This window comes from Lepisma saccharinum, chromosome 1 (genome assembly GCF_977018435.1).
Source record: "Lepisma saccharinum chromosome 1, izLepSacc3.1, whole genome shotgun sequence".
Taxonomy (NCBI): Eukaryota; Metazoa; Arthropoda; class Insecta; order Zygentoma; family Lepismatidae; genus Lepisma; species Lepisma saccharinum.
The window spans coordinates 89,112,967-89,131,969 of record NC_139229.1 but is presented as its reverse complement, the minus strand read 5'-3'; the positions used below and the strand labels follow the sequence as shown (position 1 = coordinate 89,131,969).

At 41.6% G+C, this 19,003-nt stretch overlaps 1 protein-coding gene across 4 annotated transcripts in view; it reads right to left on the bottom strand.

Moving 5' to 3' along the window:
• LOC145997442 (rhotekin-like) overlaps positions 1-19,003 on the bottom strand; it is a 286,448-nt gene that overhangs the window by 24,174 nt on the left and 243,271 nt on the right. For 3 of the 4 annotated variants that reach the window (XM_083134510.1, XM_083134490.1, XM_083134501.1), the window contains exon 2: positions 551-741. In XM_083134510.1, the coding sequence (XP_082990636.1) occupies positions 551-741 (191 nt within the window). Of the gene's footprint in view, positions 1-550; positions 742-2,937; positions 3,076-19,003 lie in introns of those variants that run through there. The other variant, XM_083134518.1, reaches the window with a different exon arrangement.

The following is a 19,003-nucleotide window of genomic DNA, read 5'->3' as shown; positions in this document are numbered from 1 at the left end:
TAGGTTAGAATTGATTCTCGCTGAGCTGAGGTACCCGACTGAAATTTGCCCTTCTCAACTGTAACTTCTGGATCCGCCTACTCTGAGCCCTTTGAAGCCCGTTCGAAGCAACGGATTTTGGTGAAATTTGATATTGAAGCTATGGAGGGCATGGGAAAGCGAATCACATATATATAAAAAGTTCAAATTTTCACCATCAGGTTAAAATGTGGCGCTAAAATCTGGTGCACAATGAACAACATCCAGGAAAACTCTTCGTCCGACCATCGCTCACATTGCCTGACGCTTCCAAAGGGCACGCACTGAACACTACTGTACCTACATAAACTCAAATTACTGTTCGTTGTTACTTTAGCGCCACATTCCAACCTGGTGGTGAAAATTTGAACTGTTTTTTCATCAGTGTTTGCTTTTCCATGGTCTCCACAGCCTCTATACCAAGTTTCATCGTTGCTTCGAACGGGTTCCAGAGGGCTCTGAGTAAGGGAACTTTAATTGTGGCCATCCGATACAATTACTGCGAGTTGGCCAAATCTGGAAGTGTACTCACCCTGAACTCAAGGAGGATTCTTTCTTTCGCCGCTGCAACTCCGCCATGTACGCAGACATCCGCTCGTTGGATGTGAGGAGGTTCTTCGCTGCTTCCAGAGTCTGCGTTTGGTGGCGACACGCTGCCAGGAGCTTCGTTGTTCCTTCTCGCATTTTAATCTCTAAGTCGATCTTCTGCTCTAGGTCATACTCCTGAGAAGGAAAAGAGAACAATAGTTTAGTCGTCATGGCATAGAATTAAATATTAACAAGTGTTGTAGTTATTTACTTGTGAACATCGTGAAATGGCCAGCCGTTTCACCTGATATAAGTACAAAGCTTCATGCTCAATAAACATAAAAAGTATGCTTGACGAATTGACTGTGATATTCTTTGAAACTCAATACTCGCCTGATGTATATGTATGTATGTATGTATGCATGCATGCTTGGTTCATTTAAAAATACAAAGTACGAAAAAAACTCGTAAAAGCTATAGAAATACCAGAAAAGCTAAAGAAATCTCGTAAATGGCTTTGAAAAATGGAAACTTAAAACCTCCGAGAGATGGCAACATCAAACCTTTCAAAGATGGCAACATCAAATCTTTGAAAACTCAACCAATATTTGATTTCTCGGTCCTCTCACGTATGAAAAATTATCTTGCACCCCCCCCCCCTTCTGTATTTTCAATGGCGATAATTTAAACAGGGATTAGGCACCCCTTCAAAACACTTCTCCCCTTCGCAACCTCCTGAATATCGTTGCAATACGCTGATGAGCGTGGAAGATATTCGGATTGAAATTCCAACCTATTTTAACATTCATTGCAAATTCTGGGCACTCACTCTAATAATATTCCCCTTTCCCCCGTGGAACGGAGGGATTTTTTTCCCGGCTGCGTCGCCAGAGGGGGGAGAAGGATTTACTGCACTATGGGAGCGGAGCCGTTAATTACTTTACGAATACTCATTAGCGAGTGTGGTTTGCTGATTGTTACCGGCGGCGCTGAGGACATCTGTAGGCAAAACGGGGGAAACGCCCCCAGCGCGCGAGAAACAAATGTCCCCTGTCCTGCACCCGGTACCGAGCTGTAATTTAAAGACGCGTTTATTGGGTCCCTTGCCGTGCTTTATATTTTTGTGTAAATTGGGTGATTAAATGCTCAGAGTAGCCATCTCTCACGAGAATATCTAATTTGTTATATATAGGAGTGTATATTTCAGGATAGCTACGCTACCTGTAAGACTGAAGTGCAGACTAAAACACAGAAGAAAAATCGATTAGAAAAACTTTATAAAAATAAATTTGATTCGAATTTTGGGTATGAGTTTACAATATCAGAAACACATTAAAATCTAATATTTGGTGTTTCGAATCGTTCGTACTTATCAATTATGTATTGCGGAACACAGTTCGAGGTGCCATTATGCTTTCTACACGAAAAGCAACAGAATTTTTCACATACAGAGTTATTTGTTTTATTCGTTTATTCGCTTCCGTAACACACAATATGGCCGGCACATCTTGACTTACGTTGTGGGTATGCAGTGTTTCCAACTTTCTTCACCGAAAAATACCTACTATCGTGTTCGTCACGTGTGCAAATTGTACATTACGCACGGGTAGATGACGGCTGACGGATAGCTTCACGAACCATTCACGGATAGCCCCACGAACCATTTACGGATAGTCCCACGAACCATTCACGGATAGTCCCCCGAACCATTATGCACGGTAGCTGAATGATAGCCCCACGAACCATTCCGATAAGGTTACGTTAGGTTTGGTTAGGTTAGGCAAGCATAGTTTAAAAAAAGGGGTTGGAAACACTGACAGGGGCTTACGTCATAAAACGTACGCAGCATCCAGTTCTCGTAGGGCAAGCAAATGAAAGCAATGGCAATTGTGAGATATTTCTCTTGAAAAATACATGATTTCGCGGTCAAATATACGATGAAAGAAAATACCTCGACGAACGTTGTAAATCTTGGAGAAACTCGTTTCCGTAAGTAGTTTCTTCTGTAAAGTTGAAGAAATGCGTTTCCAATATACTAAACTGTTACTGAATTTTGTTATTTAGCGTCGCTTTTCTGCCAGGTTTGGCTAATCGCGACGATGAGGATGAGTGATGATATGATGTAATTGATGAAGGGACACTCACAAAGAAGGTTAGGCTTGTTAGGTTTAGTTCTCTTAGCAAAAATAATAACTTTGTGGTCAATCTCCGAAATATTGCATTGTAGTTGTGCTAAGACAATTAAACCTAACAAGCCTAACCTAACCAATGACGTCAGATCAATTTTCACTTCGTAGTCGCACCGAGCTGTTGGAACTTGCCACTATTCCACGATAGGAGCAGCTGTCAGAAGGTTAGGAGGGGGAAATCTTAAGATGAACGCATCATTACCTTCTGCTTCCTGTCCCTCTTGGTGGCAGGGCGATGCTCAAAGATGAAACCCAGCAGCTGCTTCATGGCTCGCTCGCACTTCCACGACGCACAACCGCACAGACGCACGGCCCGGAGACAAAAGGAAACTGGGAGGCGACTGTTGCGTGAAGTGCACACGCACGAGAAACACGCTTGCTGACGGATGTCTTCCACTTTGTGAAGCGCTGACCATTCAGGAAACCCGTCTACATATTTACACTGGAGCGGAATCGCATTACGCCTACGTAGCTGCGCTGATGGGTGGGGTGATGCTGACGGAGGGTCGTGTCTGGGAGAAGTCACAGAGGACTGACTAGACGAGTCGCAGATCGTATGGCGCCGGGTTTCATTCATCCTGCAATGATGTGCGTTTACACGTAAACAGCTACGGTCTGGCCATGAAAAAATATCCGGATAATCCGAATCTTTGAAATCGGATAAAAAATTATCCGATATTTGAATAAAATATTATCCTGATTTGGCCATCCCTAGTCTACACCAGTGCCTAAGAAAATTTTTCAGGCCACTACTCCCCTTTATATACCAACTCCTTCCGCTCCCTAAATTCCATATACTAACGCCCTTGCCCCCACAGCCCCATCATATTATGTAAAAGTGTATGTGGTACACAACCGAACGGAGCCGAGGTGGTCTAGTCGGTAGGTCGTTTGACTGCCGCGCAGAAGAACTGGGTTCGATTTCCAGGCTGGGCTGGGGGGAGTCCGACCAAGTGCCACAATAATATTAATAATAAAATAATTATATTAAATTAAATTAATTAATTTTATATTATTATTACATGAATGGGTAAAAAGATGGTTTGGTTTGAGTTGGTGTTTTAAGTCCACTTTATGCACAGTAAGGCTAATCGGGACTGGACCTACAGTTTAAAGTGGGATCCGAACCACTTGTGCCTCCACCGGGTATCGAACCCGGGACCCCTTGATTACAAGGCAATGACACTACCACTGCGCCATCGGGAGGCCCGTAAAAAGATGGTAAAAGAATAGATAGATAGCAGCATGTATTCATTAATATTACCTTACATGTAATTAAGACCGCCAAAATTTTGTATAAAAACAACTACCCTGCAAGGAAATTAATTTTATATAGATAAAGAACTGAATATTTATTGAATAACAAAAATGAAGTTAGATCTAATTGTAATAGGCAAGAATAATTGCACGGTCATCACTTTTAATTGCCTATTACAATTGACGAAAAGTAAAGTTGTTGATTAATATTTTCTATGCACATTATCATAAGTAGTAATATGCATAAATCTTCTTTGGTAGTGTCCTTCAAAGCACATGATTCCAATCTAATCCTTGCCTTCCAATAAGTTCAGCGGAAATAAATAACCATCGATTACATAACAAATGCTAAACAATTATACTTTGATTATTTAATTTTAGTACTTGGTAAGTCTTTCGATTGGGGGGGGGGGTTCGGACCCTCTGGACCCCCACCTAAATACGTCCTTGCTACCAACATAAGAAAACTCCGTCAAACGTGCGAACTGAAGTGAACAGTCATTTGTTTTCTTCTCGCGCATACGCTTCGCTTGTACCCGAGATGTTGCCATATATACAACTCCCCTCCCTGCTTCACCGTCAAATATTACGTCTGTTCCTTCGCTGTGTACGGTTTTCCAGCCTTCATTATACTAACACTTGTCACCCAATAAAGGTAACGACTATGTGTTGAAGCAGCTGATTGCATCGCCTACGCTCGACGACAGCGCCAGGGGGGAGTTTTCTTTTCTTGGTTGAGCTGTACGTGTCTTCGTGGCACGGTTACATAGCCTACCATCACAAACAAACTTATCATCCACCCCTTCATCGAGCCCTATCTTAGCACCCCATTAGTTCGTTATCACCATTATCGGGGATGGGGAATCCATTAAATTTACTTCGGGCCTCCCCCATGGCGTAGTGGTAGCGTTATTGCCTTGTAGTCAAGGGGTCCCGGGTTCGATACCCGGTGGAGGCACAAGTGGTTCGGATCCCACTTTAAACTGTAGGTCCTGTCCCGATTAGCCTTACTGTGCATAAAGTGGACTTAAAACACCATTAAATTTACTTCGAATCTCCGCCGATAGGTGGTGCTAGACTAACCGTGCAGAGTATTTAGAGAGAGGGGTCCGGACCCCTCCCCGAAAGACTAACCAGGTACCAAAATTAAGTAATGAAAATATACTTGTTTAGCAAGTTACTTCCGGCGAACTAATTGAAAGGCAAGGATTATACTGGAATCATACGGCTTTGAATGACAGTACGAAAGAAGATTTATGCATTAGAATAATATGCACAAAATATTAATCAAGAATTTTACTATATCAATGGACTTAATTTCCTTTTCTTATTCAATAAATATTCAATTCTTTATCTATTTGACATTAATTTCCTTGCCAGGGCTTATTTTTTTTAATCTTGGCAATCTTAACTACATGCAGGCTAGATAATGAACACATGCTGTTCTTACGTTTTTATACAATAATACAATATTAATTAATTTACATATTTTAATTTAAACATTTACACTATTATTATTTCTGACACACTTGGTTCGGACTCCTCCCCCCCGAAATATATTTGTAGATACGTATACCAGGCGGTGATCTGATGCATGTATCCTCTGCGTAAATTGTCAAAGGCGAGGTGGTAAAAATATATTTTCCTTCCCACAACTTGCTATGAGGGCAAAATCCCCAGCAACCCCCATTTTGCATATATGCATAGACATGCCTTGTTTGCGATCTCTCAATTCATTCTCGCCTACTTTATATCCATCTAGGAAGCAGAACTTCTGACGGCTTTGTCTGAAGACCTATTCTCTGAAACATAGTGGCCACAGGGGGGAAGGGGGAGAAGGGGATCGCTACGCGACGAACAATAATCCAAAGACAAAAGCCGCCTAATCTGGAGGCCTTATCCTTTCAGGAACTCTTCCCCAAATTAAATGTATCCCCAAAGGGTCGTCAACCCTTCAGTTTTCTTTTTTGCTTAGGGGGAGGGAGGATGTAATTCTCGAAAACAAGAACTTTCCGACCAAGTCTCTTCCCTTTTTCCATGCTCGTTCCCTCGGGAGCATGGACCGTCCGTGCCCCCTCTAGAAGACGCACTTTTATAAGGTGGAAAGCGTTCGCCAATCTAGCTGGAGAACTCAGCCGGAAGCTTCCTGGAAACTGGAATAATCTCGTCCCCTCAGGTTATCGTCCAGAGAAGGCGAGCGCATTCTGCGGAAATTTCCCCTCGTGGCAAGCAAAAAAAATCCCTTTACAACAAAAATTCCCCGAAGGGAAAATGTCTCATTTGTCGATAGTTTTCTTATATTAAACTGAAACTGATTTGAGTTTGTTTTTAAGTCCACTTTATGCACAGAAAGGCTAATCGGATATCGAATCTGGGAACGTTGCCACGACACCATCGGGGAGGCCCTGAAACACTGATTTAAATATGAACAGTGGATTGTATTAAGGTAAAGTAAGTAGGAATTGCTCAGATCTTAATTCAGCCAGAAAGGTTGCGGCGTAGCTATTGGTGGAGCAGTGGTTATATCATCGGTAGAAACTAGAGACAAATTAAATGAGGGAATTCCAGCGATTTCGTGTGTACATTTGCAACTTTCTGTTTGTTTCTTAGAACGTAAGGGCAGGGGCTAAACATTCATTTGCCCCCCCAAAAAAATACAATTTTACTTGTATAATAATTATTAATCAACCTGCAGTAAAGGGGCACTGCGAATGTAGATATCAGCTTCACGTGTATTAATTCTAAGAATATTGTGTCTACGTTTAATTTTTACTTGTAGACTTTAACTTTTGAATTATAGAAATAATTTATCAAATTAAATTATCATGCATTACCTAACCTACCTAAATCTAACAACTCTGGATCCCATTTTTTGAAAAAAAAATAAAGTAAAAGGCCTGTTTTTGAGAAAATGAAACCCAAATTTAGATTACACTATGCTCACATAATTTCCCCCTGATCTTTCCAACGGGGTCTCAATCACATCTGTAAGTGACCTGATTGCCGAAGTATTGCAATTTAAAATAAACGAGATAGTGAAAAAAAAATGGTTGAAATCACACATCTTGCACCCTTGTAATTTTGGAATTACAAAAGATACGGATAGATATGGATCTACCCTTTCACTATGCTAAATTTGAAATCAATCAAAAAATGTAATGTTGAGGACCTTGTTGATTTTGACATGACTATAGAGAATATACGCTAACCATCACATCATGGAGGCTGGTTGAAAACAAGAGGACGACTATCCTTCAGAAAAGTCAGAGTTGCACGAGGAAAGAAATGCAAGAACTTCCACAGTGTTTCCTACTCTTCTAAACTTTTGAAGAAATTCCCGCTCCACATGGCAGTGTTGCAGCCCCCCCCCTTTCCCCCTTTCGCAGGGATGCGTGTTTTACGGTCCAAGGACGCAGAAATCTGTTTTCCCCTCAATTCCCAAAACATCCATGCGTTTTCGTTCCGCGTCTGGGCGTTGGGAGAAGGTAATGCAATCGTCAGGGAGCATAAAATATGGCCGGGAAAACACCCCCTTCTGGTCTTACGGAGCAGCGTGACGGCACTGCGAACTACGATGCCAAATGCTAACAAATTCAGATATGACGTTATAAGGAGAGAAAACTCGTTCTCGAATTGTTCCGTTAAAACCGAATGAAACTATTCTGATCTAAACGTCAAACACGAAAGAACCGTGAGTAAATGACCAACTTCGTGAATTTTGAGAGGTTGCTCAGCAAGAAACTGCTGTGATTTATTTGGTTTATTTTACTTCGCTCTTCTGCTATTTTTTTTTTTTTTTTGGGCTAATCACGAAGATGATGGAAGGGAAACTCACAAGGAACACTCATGCCCAGGCCGGGAACCCGGGACATCTGGCGTTGTAGTGCGCTGTGCTAACCGCTCTACCATGGAGGTCGGCACGCCACTGCTGTGATTGGCTGACAAGCCATTGAAATTTACTAACTGCAAAACAATGAATACTTAGTGTGTTTTAGACATCAAATTCCGATATGTTTCGTTCTGGCAGCACTGCTGGAGAAAATAGCGGTTTTTTTTTTTGGCGCCAAGAAGTTTCCATTAATAGTGGTAAATTTTAAAAATGTCTTTATTGTAATATATACCTCTATTATACCAATTATGAGTATATCATCGTCGTATTCATCAGTATTCTTCCATCAATGGCTATTTCTTTGTAGAAGTTAAAAGATTTAACCCATATAATTAATGAAAACATGCCGAAACTTAGCGTACACCCTCTGAAAATTTTGGGACACAAACATCACACACACTGAGATGAGGCTTGTGGATTGCATCTCAAGTTAGTACCACGGGCGTCTTTTGAAATGATTCGAATGCAAGACCCCCTATGTCCCTGTGCGAATCTCTCTCTTTTGTGCGTCAGTTTGCTGGGAGCCCTGGATGAATGAAGGGACCTTACTATTGAGGCTGTGCATCAATAATTCATGTCTTGAGACGTTGACGGCGTGAAGTCACGAGTGGCTGTTCGTCTGTCGCACATTATTAAGTCAGGACGGCGCCATGGCCTTAAGACTTCGCACTGGGAGAACCATAAAAAGAAAGTCACTTGCCGAGCAGATGCCACAGTGCGATTCCTGCCTCTAGATTAGGGCGTAAACAAGTTTTAGAGCGCTCGAATCTTCTCTTTGCGTTCTCTCTCAGGGATGCTATTTGTAGAAATTCCCTCACCAGATTCAAAATTTCCCTCCTAGAATCCTTTTTCTATATCGACAGAAAATGAAATTTCCCCTTCTTTACTGGAAAAAATCCCTTCTAAAAAGATACAAATTTTCACATTAAAAATCTTCCTCAATGCACATTAACTTTACCACCGTCTTAAAAAGCATTGAGTTGCTGCGTTGAGTTGTTAAGTACACTTTATGCACAGATATGCTAATCGGGACTGGACCTACAGTTTATAGTGGTATCCGAACCACTATATGCCTCCACCGGGTATCGAACCCTGGACCCCTTGATTACAATGCGCTGACGTTACCAATGCGCCACCGGGGAGGCATAGGTTTTAAAAAGCAGCAAAAGATCGACAGAAAACGAAAATTTCCTCGTGGAATGTTACAATTTTTCACATTAAAAAAAATCTCCTTCAATGCATAAACTTTTCCCAAATTGCAAAATTTATTTAAAAAAAACAAAAACAATAAACGTTCGGCAGAAAACGAAATTTTTCTCTTTTCCACGACAAATCCCTACTAGAAAATTAGTTTTTCCCATTTAAAAAAATCTTCAACGCATTAAGTTTTTCCAAGACTCGCTAGAGATCTGATCTCCCGTTACAAATAATTCCCTTGGGGGGGGGGGGGGCCTCTCCAAATGCTAATACTTCTCTCCTTATAACTAAAACTGCTACCAAAAAGAGGAAAAAAAAACAGTGCCAAAGCGAATCTTTACATAAAATTTCTTACTCTTAGTGTTTAGATTTATAATTTTTCTAAAAATTAACTATTCTTAGAACAAAATAGAATAAATTCCATTTCGCAGAAAAGTTCCCCAGAGAATGTTAAAACTCACCAAGTTTCACGCTTCTATTCCACATACAAATTTCAAGAAATCCCACTTTTCCCCTTTTTGTCAATGTTCTCTTGGAAATGTCACTCCTCCGGGGGAAAAAAATTCCCCGTTGTGCCACTCGCTCTCGGAGATTTGGATGCTGGGAAAGTAACCGCTCGCAATTCAGATCTATTTTTAACGAGCCTCGTTAAATCTTTTACTACTGGCGCTTCCACGAGCGAGCCATGAAAGCGGCAAATGTTGCCGATTCGACGTCGGCCAAACGGCTCGAACGCTTCGGCGATCCCCGGTTATGAATGAATGGCGCGGCAGTAAACGCCACTTTACGGGGAGATTATTTTGCTTTCGGAGGACGGAGGTGCTTCGGGACTTGTTCGTAAAGAATCCGAAAGAGAATTTATGCTGCGTTTCCTCCGGTAATGGCTAATTACGCTGTGTTAATATTCATAGAAACACAGCCGGAACTCAAATCCGGGATCTTTGTATCTAAGCAGGACCATCATGATGTGATTCATTCAAGGAAAATGTGATACGAGATGTGACGAGGAAGTGAAACGATGGTGGGTGGGAAAATGACGCAGGGATAGAGAAAATGATGGCAGGTAACAGACATACATGACACAAAACAGAGAGAAGAGAAAATGACGGAAGCAGGCCCGTAGCTAGAGGGGGGGCAACTGCCCCCCCTGAGAGCCTGCTCTGCCCCCCCTGTGAAAAATACAGAACACATTCCTACCTTTCATTCTCACTAATCTTTACAATTATATCATGTGTTACTCTAGCAACATTACAAAGACACTTATTGATTGTGTGATTTATTAGGGTGTATGGGATTCCGTATAATGGTATAATGTCGTATCAGGATTGAGGGGGATTCCCTTCCAGATTGGACTTCGGGAAATGATTTCACAATTTTTAGTATCTAGAACAGTTGTGACATTTTGAGTATTAAAGGTGCCTAATATGTTTGGATGTTTTTCTTGGATGTGTTGCTATGAACTTTGAATTGCTTAAATTTTTGTTTCCCAGGTCTATCTTTTGGTAATAGTGTGGTAGAGAGAGGGAGTGGATATTTGATTTTTGTTACTTTGCGTTGCTTTTCTGCCACTTCCAGCTAATCGCAACAATGAAGGATGACGTGCAATTGATGAAGATACACTCACAAACAATGCCGCAACTACAGGGGGCATTGTCCCCTCCCCCTGACCTTGGACAGAAGTACTTTCTAGAGGAAGCAAACATTTAAGTAAAAAACAAGAGTAGGAGAATCTAAGAATAGCAGAACAATGGGATACTCATGATGGCATTAGTTTTTACGTGTTCCTTGCATTTTTCTACCAGACGGTCAAGGGCACTTGCAAGGGGCAATTCCCCCCCCTAATTTCAAATGTTATACAAATAGAAAACCTTTTCGTAAAATTTTCTTGCTCGCTTCGCTCGCAATATCTGCTGTTCTTATTAAACAGAATGCCATGGTGCCCCGTGAAATAATTGCACCCTATTAAAACAATTTATTTCTATGAAACCTAATATGAAATATTAATGATGACACTGTAATCCAAGAAGTCATTGATCAATCAATCAAGGGATTCCTACTTGTTTGTCAGGTGTCAAAAAATGTATTTTAACTATAATATAATACAATTCACACAATATTTTGCAAAATGGTTAACGTAACCAGTAGGCAAACGTTATCTGTAGTGATGCAAGAGTCTCCCCTTTTAAAGAAATAAGAGTCCGTGGTGGACTAAGGGACCCATGTTTTAGTGTTTTAGCAAGTACAAATTTTTTTTTTTACACAATGCATCAAAGTGTAGGTAATATGTAACCATTATTATTTAATTAATTCTATTTTTCTTGCATAACACAACACAATGGTGTTGTTGGATTCTCGTTAGATTCCTTTCTGCGTAAAAATCTTGCATACTGGAAATTAGAGGGAATCATTATGAAACATGATTTATAAAGGGCTCCCTTAATCAGTTCTGCAGAGAGTCCCAAAGTTGATGGTGCATATTAATCATCTATTAACATTATCGACCTGTAAATATCAAGTAGATACAGTCCCTATTAGCCTACCTAGGTATTTATGTTAAACTTCATATTCTTTGGCAATCTGGAAAGAAAGGTCATTATCGAAATATTGCTATTTGGTGTTGCTCGAAGTTCTTTTGTTCGTTGCAGTTTCAAGATATCATCCCTTTTCTGTTACTTATTTCTTTTGGAGGAGGGGGCAGGTGCCTCTGAGTACCCAGTTATATCTGCCAATGCGACACAATATATTAAAAATTTGCCCCCTCTAGGATTGACTTCGCCCCCCCTACAAAGAATTCCTGGCTACGGGCCTGGACGGAAGATATACAAAGAGAGAGAGCAAAAAAGAATGACGTGTTATTTAGCGCCGCCTTCCTGCCACTTTCGCTAATCGCAACGATCGGGATGAGTGATGAAATTGATGAAAAGACACTCGCAAAGAACATCCATTGCAGGCAGGGATTCGAAACGGGACCCCTGGCTTTGTAGCGCGTTGTAATACACACTCCAACACGGAGGTGAGAGAGAGAGAGAGAAATGACGTGTGGAAAAGAATATGCTAGAGCAGTGGTTCCCAACTTTTTCGTTTCACGGCGCCCTTAGTGCTTCAAGATTTTTCCGCGGCGCCCAAGTCAGAATGTAGGCCTATCTAACACTTGTATTGCAACGCTCAGTTAGTGTGGTTGCTTAGGTTGCTTGCCGTAAGTTAACAAATAAACATATATTTTAAATTCAGAAACATTTTATGTGTAAAAAGTACTAAATCAGCACATATTTGAAACAAATAAATAATTGAATTTCAGTGAAAATATTGGAACATTTCGCGGCGCACACTTTGGGAACCACTGTGCTGAAGGGCTACATTAGAGTAGACAGATATCAAGAAGAAATATGCACCTGAAAGTGCATGGACCTCCCCGATAGCATAGTGATCACGTTGCCGGCTTATAATCAAGAGGTCCCAGGTTCGATACCCGGTGGAGGTACATAAAGGTACATATTTAAACTGTAGGTCCAATTCCAATTAATTGTGCATAAATTGGACTTAAAACAGAACTCAAGGAAGTGAAAGGAAAGCTTGCTTTCGATCCACTTGATTCGAAAATACGCTATCAGGAATGGGTTTCCGCTCTCAATTCGGACCCGTACACTGAAATGATGTCTGGATCAGGAATCGAAATCTGGGGCAGGTGCAAGCAAAAATAATTCCACAGATCAGAAGTCCTTGAGGAGATGTAGCCGACCAATCGTAAGAATGAGTACTGAAATCGTGACCACCTCTGAAAGAACTAGTTTGGTGAATGGAAATGCTTCGATTGATTTCTGCAACTTTGGCTAATCGCGAAGATGAGGATGAGTGATGAAATTCATGAAGGGACACTTACAAAGAACACATATGCCCAGGTCAGGTTTCGAACTCCGTAATCCCTGGCGTCGTAGCGCGCTGTGCTAACCATTCCGCCACGGAGGTCGGCTGTGAATGGAAATCTCAACCAAAATTCTGCCTCGACACAGGAATATGTTGAAAGGAACCAGAAGAAAATTGTTCTAAGATATGGACCCATTCGAGTGAGCTTATTAAAAATCCGTAAAGCGTATGCTCGTAAATAAAGGTACCACGCCTGCAATTTTTAAGAGGGGGGAATTTAGTAACGCAATAAATTTCGAAGCCAATCTCCTTCCGTCAAACTGTCTTTCCTCATTCGTCCCATCTTTGTCGTATCACGTTCTCCCTTATTACCTAAGAGCCCTAGAAGCAGGAAGACAGATTCAATCCACGGAAAGCGCCGTTAAGGGCGGGCGACAGCAGAAGAAAGACAGGGAGAAAGAACTCAAGAAGAGAAGTAAGACTGGCTTAAGACTAAAAGACCAAATAGGAACGAGAGAGAGAGAGGGGGGGGGGATTACGACGCAGGGAAGACGCGTCATAAACAGAACACGGGGGTGGTATAAAGGGATGAAACTTTCGCTCGGCTCTGTTAAATCTCCTAGATACAGTTCCCTCGGGTATAATCTACCCCTGGGCGACATCCAACTCCAGAAATTCTTCTCCGTTCCTGTATAAGCTCAGTATTAAGTCTTAAGCCTGTACCACTGCGATTTGTATGCACAGTCTCCAGAATTTCAGAGGCTCTTGCTTCGAGAAGGTTGGCTACCCTGTCCAGAAACGTTACAAGTTTTTCTCATTTGTGTATATCTAATATCGCTTTCTACTTAGTTACGAACTTTAGAAGTCATGGTCGGGACTCGAATCCAGAACATACAGCGGCCAGATTGTAAGGGACGGAAACCACAGAGACGTAGGACAAGGTACCACTACCAACACCTCATTATGCGCAATGAAGTATTACGCGGCCAAAATATAAAATTACAAGATTGTCAGGCAACTTAGCTGGTATTTCAAGTAGATTTAGATTTATTCTTTCATGTGCGAGCCATAAGCTGTACGCACTACATAACATTTGGATTTTTTTCTACAATACACACACTATATATATATGTGTGTGTGTGTGTGTGTGTGTGTGTGTGTGTGTGTGTGTGTGTGTGTGTGTGTGTGTGTGTGTGTGTGGATGTGTGGATATGTGGATGTCTGGGGGCAAAATGGCCCTCTTCAGGAATCGGAGGGCGGGGGGATCTTCGATCTCTCCTCCACAGTCGTTCACTACACTGTCACAGTAATATCTGGAGCAAGCGAGCGAAAACAAGTCTCTGCGCAAGTAGCAACTCGAGAGGGCTCGACCAATGAATGCATGAGAGGGGAAAACGCGGTTGCAGCTAGGAGCAGTTTGCAGCAGCGCGCGTTGTTTTGTCCCGCCCGCTCGCTTTCTCCCCTTGTCTACCATTATGATTGTCTGACTGATTTGGTTTATTTTACATTGCTTTTCTGCCACATTAGGCTAATCGCGAAGATGAGAATGTGATGATATTAAAGCGATGGAAAGACACTCACAAAAACACCCATGTACAATGCGGGGCCCTTGGCATCGATCTATCGTTATGCACGGTAGGAAGATGAAAATTAAAGACTAGAAAAAGAGGAGCGGGATAAAGGAAAAACACAGTTTGTTGAAGAGCCAATAACTACCGAAGTGCCAAGATCTGATCAGTCTAGTCGATTGGCGCACTGTTTGTAAGCAGCTGATAAGGCCTTCTTTGCAAAGAGGGGGCGAGATGGAAACTCCTTTGAAGGAACAAATCAGCCCAGGCGAAGGAGTTCCTGCAAAGCAATTCCTCTCGCTACGAGGAGCAATGGATTCCGCGAGGCACGTGGCAGCCATCGAGCGCCCCAAGCACGTGCCATAAAGTTGCACAAGGGTAAAGAATGGGATACGTACAAGGGCGAAAGTTCTTAGTGCTAGTGGAAGAAAAAAAAACGGCTATTGATAAAACAAGTCGATTACGGATCATTGGCTACTAGAAAACACACACACACTTTAGCGGGACTCCCAAAAGGGATCACACAAGTATTACAAAAACACCATTCATTATATTACAACGAACACAATATGTTCGAGCAATCTTTTTCAGATGCACAAGAATAAAACGATGTTTAGCATAAATACATTAACGGGACTAAACTAGACACTAAAATAAGTCGACATCGGGAACTGAATCCGGGGGTGGTTGGTTACAAGGCAATGATGTAATGTTTGTAACAGTTTCGCCGGGGGGAAAAAAATCCAACTTATCCCTTTTTTTCTGTAATCATTGTTGATACAAATAACGTACTTCTATTTCGCAAGAATTTACTAATGCCATCATCTTGTAATCAAATGGTCCAGGGTTCGTTTCCTAGTGGAGGTACAGTCGTGGAAAGAAATACTTTCCCCATGATTAGTGTTGCCCACGAGACGAGACTTTGGCCTGTCTCGTCTCGTGGAAATGCTGTCTCGTCTCGAAAATATTAGTTTGTCTCATGGCACATGGTCAATCTCGTCTCGTCTCGAATTTTTAAAAGCCTGTCCCGTCTCGTCCCGTGGACAACACTACCCATGATACCACTAGTATTAAGGCTCTATGGGAGAAGTATTTTTTTCCATGAGTGTACATTTTGTACATTTGTTAGAAATCCACTTTGAAGGTCCAGTCCCGATTAGCTTAGCTACTACAGATTGGACATAATCTTGTAATTGTCTTCATTTGTTTGTGTGTCTTGATATATCACACCCACAAATGTTTGCGTGTGCGTGTGTGTGTAATTACAGTCTGTTTTTAATATGTCGAAAAATCGATCTCCACATTATATTTCCAGCGCTCCATACCATATGCCCCTACCAGAAAAAAAATCTAGATCTGCTTGTGCACACACATACACACACACAGTATACAGGGTGTTGCAACAGTAGATTGACAGTCTTTTGTATTTCTTTCGTATTTTGTATTTTACATGGAGTGGCCACCACGATCTACAAACATTACGCCCATGGATTTCTTTCCCGGGGTGTGGTGAAGAGAAGGCATTGCAAAAAAATACTAAACTTACTTGGCATATGTCAACTGTGAACTGTCAACCTACTTCTGCACCACCCTGTATATAATGAAAGCATATATACTGTCAACCTGTCACTTTCAAAACGCAAAACAAAAGAATATAAGTAGATTTTTTATGATGAATTTAGTATTGATTCATATGTAAGCAAGAAAAGCCAAGAGACAAAAAGTGTGAAGAAGAGTTCTACAGTAGGAACAAGGGCATCTTCCAGTGCCGTTAAGGTGCATCACAGGCGGAAAGGTAAATTATTAGGGAAACTTGCTGCACGCGAGGAAAGAGTTTTCGAAAACTTAGGTAAAGAATGAAGGAGCAAGCATAATGAAAATGCCAGGCATTTTTCTTACGCGTGCGACACCTAGGCGGAAGCAGGCTGTGCTTCGTTTCCGTATACTTAGGCGGTAACTCATTCCAGGCGACGGTGCTGCCTTATCAGAATTTCAAGGAAGGACATATATTTTGCCGGGAACTGAGCTCCGTTCTTTGCTTTTGATTTTTACAGCTTCGCGCAACTCAAGTGAAAAAAAGTTTCCACTGGTTCGGTATAAATCCGAATTCCGTTTTAGCATTCCTCCCCCCCTCCCTCTTCCTCAACGCAGGAAAACGAAATCTCATATTTTCCCTTTTTTTCTTCTCTGATCCTTAACCCTATGGTTGTTCGCTCCTTTTCTCCCAGTGGAAGTTTCCCGTTTGTTCTGTACGTTCCAAGTAATGCTGCCAAGTTAGCTCTTTTGTAACCAAATCTGGTCCCAATCACAATATGCTTCAAAAAACAATTTAGCGTTCCGAATTCCGATTGAAAACTTAGCTCCATTTCTAGATCCATGATTGTAGACAGAATGTGTGCATGTGTATGAAATCTGCTCTGCATCCATTGTATAACATGCTACATTGTGATTCAGCGCCCACTGCATACTTCTACCGCAGCAAGTTGGGGGGGGGGTAAATCCTTTTAGGGGGGTTTAGGGGTTACAGGCGTAAATTTAGCACGAAAATGACGAAAAATTGGACTTTGCGAAAAATGTTGAGGATTTTCAGGGGTGCGTGGACATGTTATTGGTGAATGAAATGTGATAGATCTTGCTCAGGATATGGACAGATGTGTTGCTGCAGCCATAAACCTTCGGGTTTAGCAAGGCTAGAGTGAGTGCGTACGTTAGTTTGAATGAAATGTGTCTCAGTGTGTCCACAAGTGAGCGACCGAGGAAAGAAAACTAGCTTAGTTTGTGTTCCTTAATATATAACTTCCCTCCCTTTTTACTTTGTCATAAACTTCAGCAACGTTAAATATTACGTGTCTACTTTCGTGTTGGATGGTTTCCTCCCTTCATGATGGTACAAACACCTGGCACTGATGTGTTGAAGAATACCGCACCTTTTGGCAACGCAGGATTACATAGCCCACTCTCCCTGAAATTTAGTTCTTTGAAATAGATATTAAAGTCAATTTGAGGTGCGATTTAGCTCTCTCTTAATAATCTGAGTTGGTAACATTGGTTCCAAGCTACTTAGATAAGACAAGATGTCACCAACAGATACAAGCAGCCGCCGTTCCAAACCAAACCGCTACTCGAAAGCGTTCCTCTCGCCGAACTTCCAAAGACTGTTTCCATACCGAGCTATACTGCTTGCTGCCTTGGAACACAAATTCTCAGGCATTCGTTCGCGAAATACAGAATCTCTTCTGGCAAGGGTTGGTTGGATCTCGAGGGGGGCGAGCAAAGGGGTTACATGCTTCGTAAGTCGCCTTGCAAGTGGCGTCAAATTAGTTTCTTGCCCCTGATGACCCTAGGTCTTAATCCGAATCGAGAAGAGAAGGGGCTTTGAGACTTTCCTATTCACTGTTTCACTGAAGTTCGGCTTTTCTTTATAGCCAAAAGTGAAGAGCATACAGTTAAAAATTATTTCCTTAATAAGGGAGTGGCTAATCTACTCTAACGTTCTTTGAGCCAATAGGCTAGTGCAGCGGTTCCCAACCTGTGTTTCACGGAGCCCTAAGGGCTCTGCGTGCACTTCCCAGGGGCTCCGCGGCAGCTCCAGGAAAATAAATAAAAATTGAATGAAATAAAGATAAAGAAACAAAAAGTAGAATCAAAATAAGAAAACTAGAAATTACGTTCTGAACGGAATACGAGGTCCTCATAGATTTGACATCTCACAGCGAACTAAAAATCGCATTTCAAGAATAAAGTTTACCCGAGTTTTGGCTGCATTTATAAAATTAATTCAAAATCTTGTGTGTGTGAGAGAAAAAATAGTATTGCTGTCTTTCTCAACTACATATCTCCGTGAAACGGAATTCTCCGCTTATACAGCTACCAAAACTAAATACAGAAGCCGCTTAAATGCAGAACCAGACATTCGTCTGCAATTATCAATTGAACCTGAAATAAGAAAACTCTGGGGAAAAAATGCAACCACAGGTGTCTCATTAAACGTTTATACGTTATTTTTATGGACCTTATTGTTGCTCTTACCAACAATGTAATTATTGTAACGCATATGATTTGAAAACACCATTAACTTGTAGGACATAGGTTACGGTAGACCTAAGGAGCTGCGCCATAGGAATTGACTCTAAAAACGACTCCGCAAGTCAAAAAGGTTATGAATCACTTTGCTAGTGGGTACGGCGGTCAAAGTGTGGTGCTGATCTCGCAGGATTTACACCCGAGATCGAGAATATGCGAGACGCTTCATGGCACGGTGCTAAAAATATTCACATCTATTTTATCAATGAACAACGGATGCTCTTGAAACTGGGGGGGGGGGGGGAGGGATGACAAGAATCATTGAGGGACAACCAGGCATTTTTTCGTCAGTGGATCGATTCCCATTGATGAGACACGTGAAGGGACCAACATACACCCATGGTTTACTCAGAATTAGAACCTAAGGTCCATAGTGGATTTCATCTAACTTTCTAGGGTTCGTCGTTGTG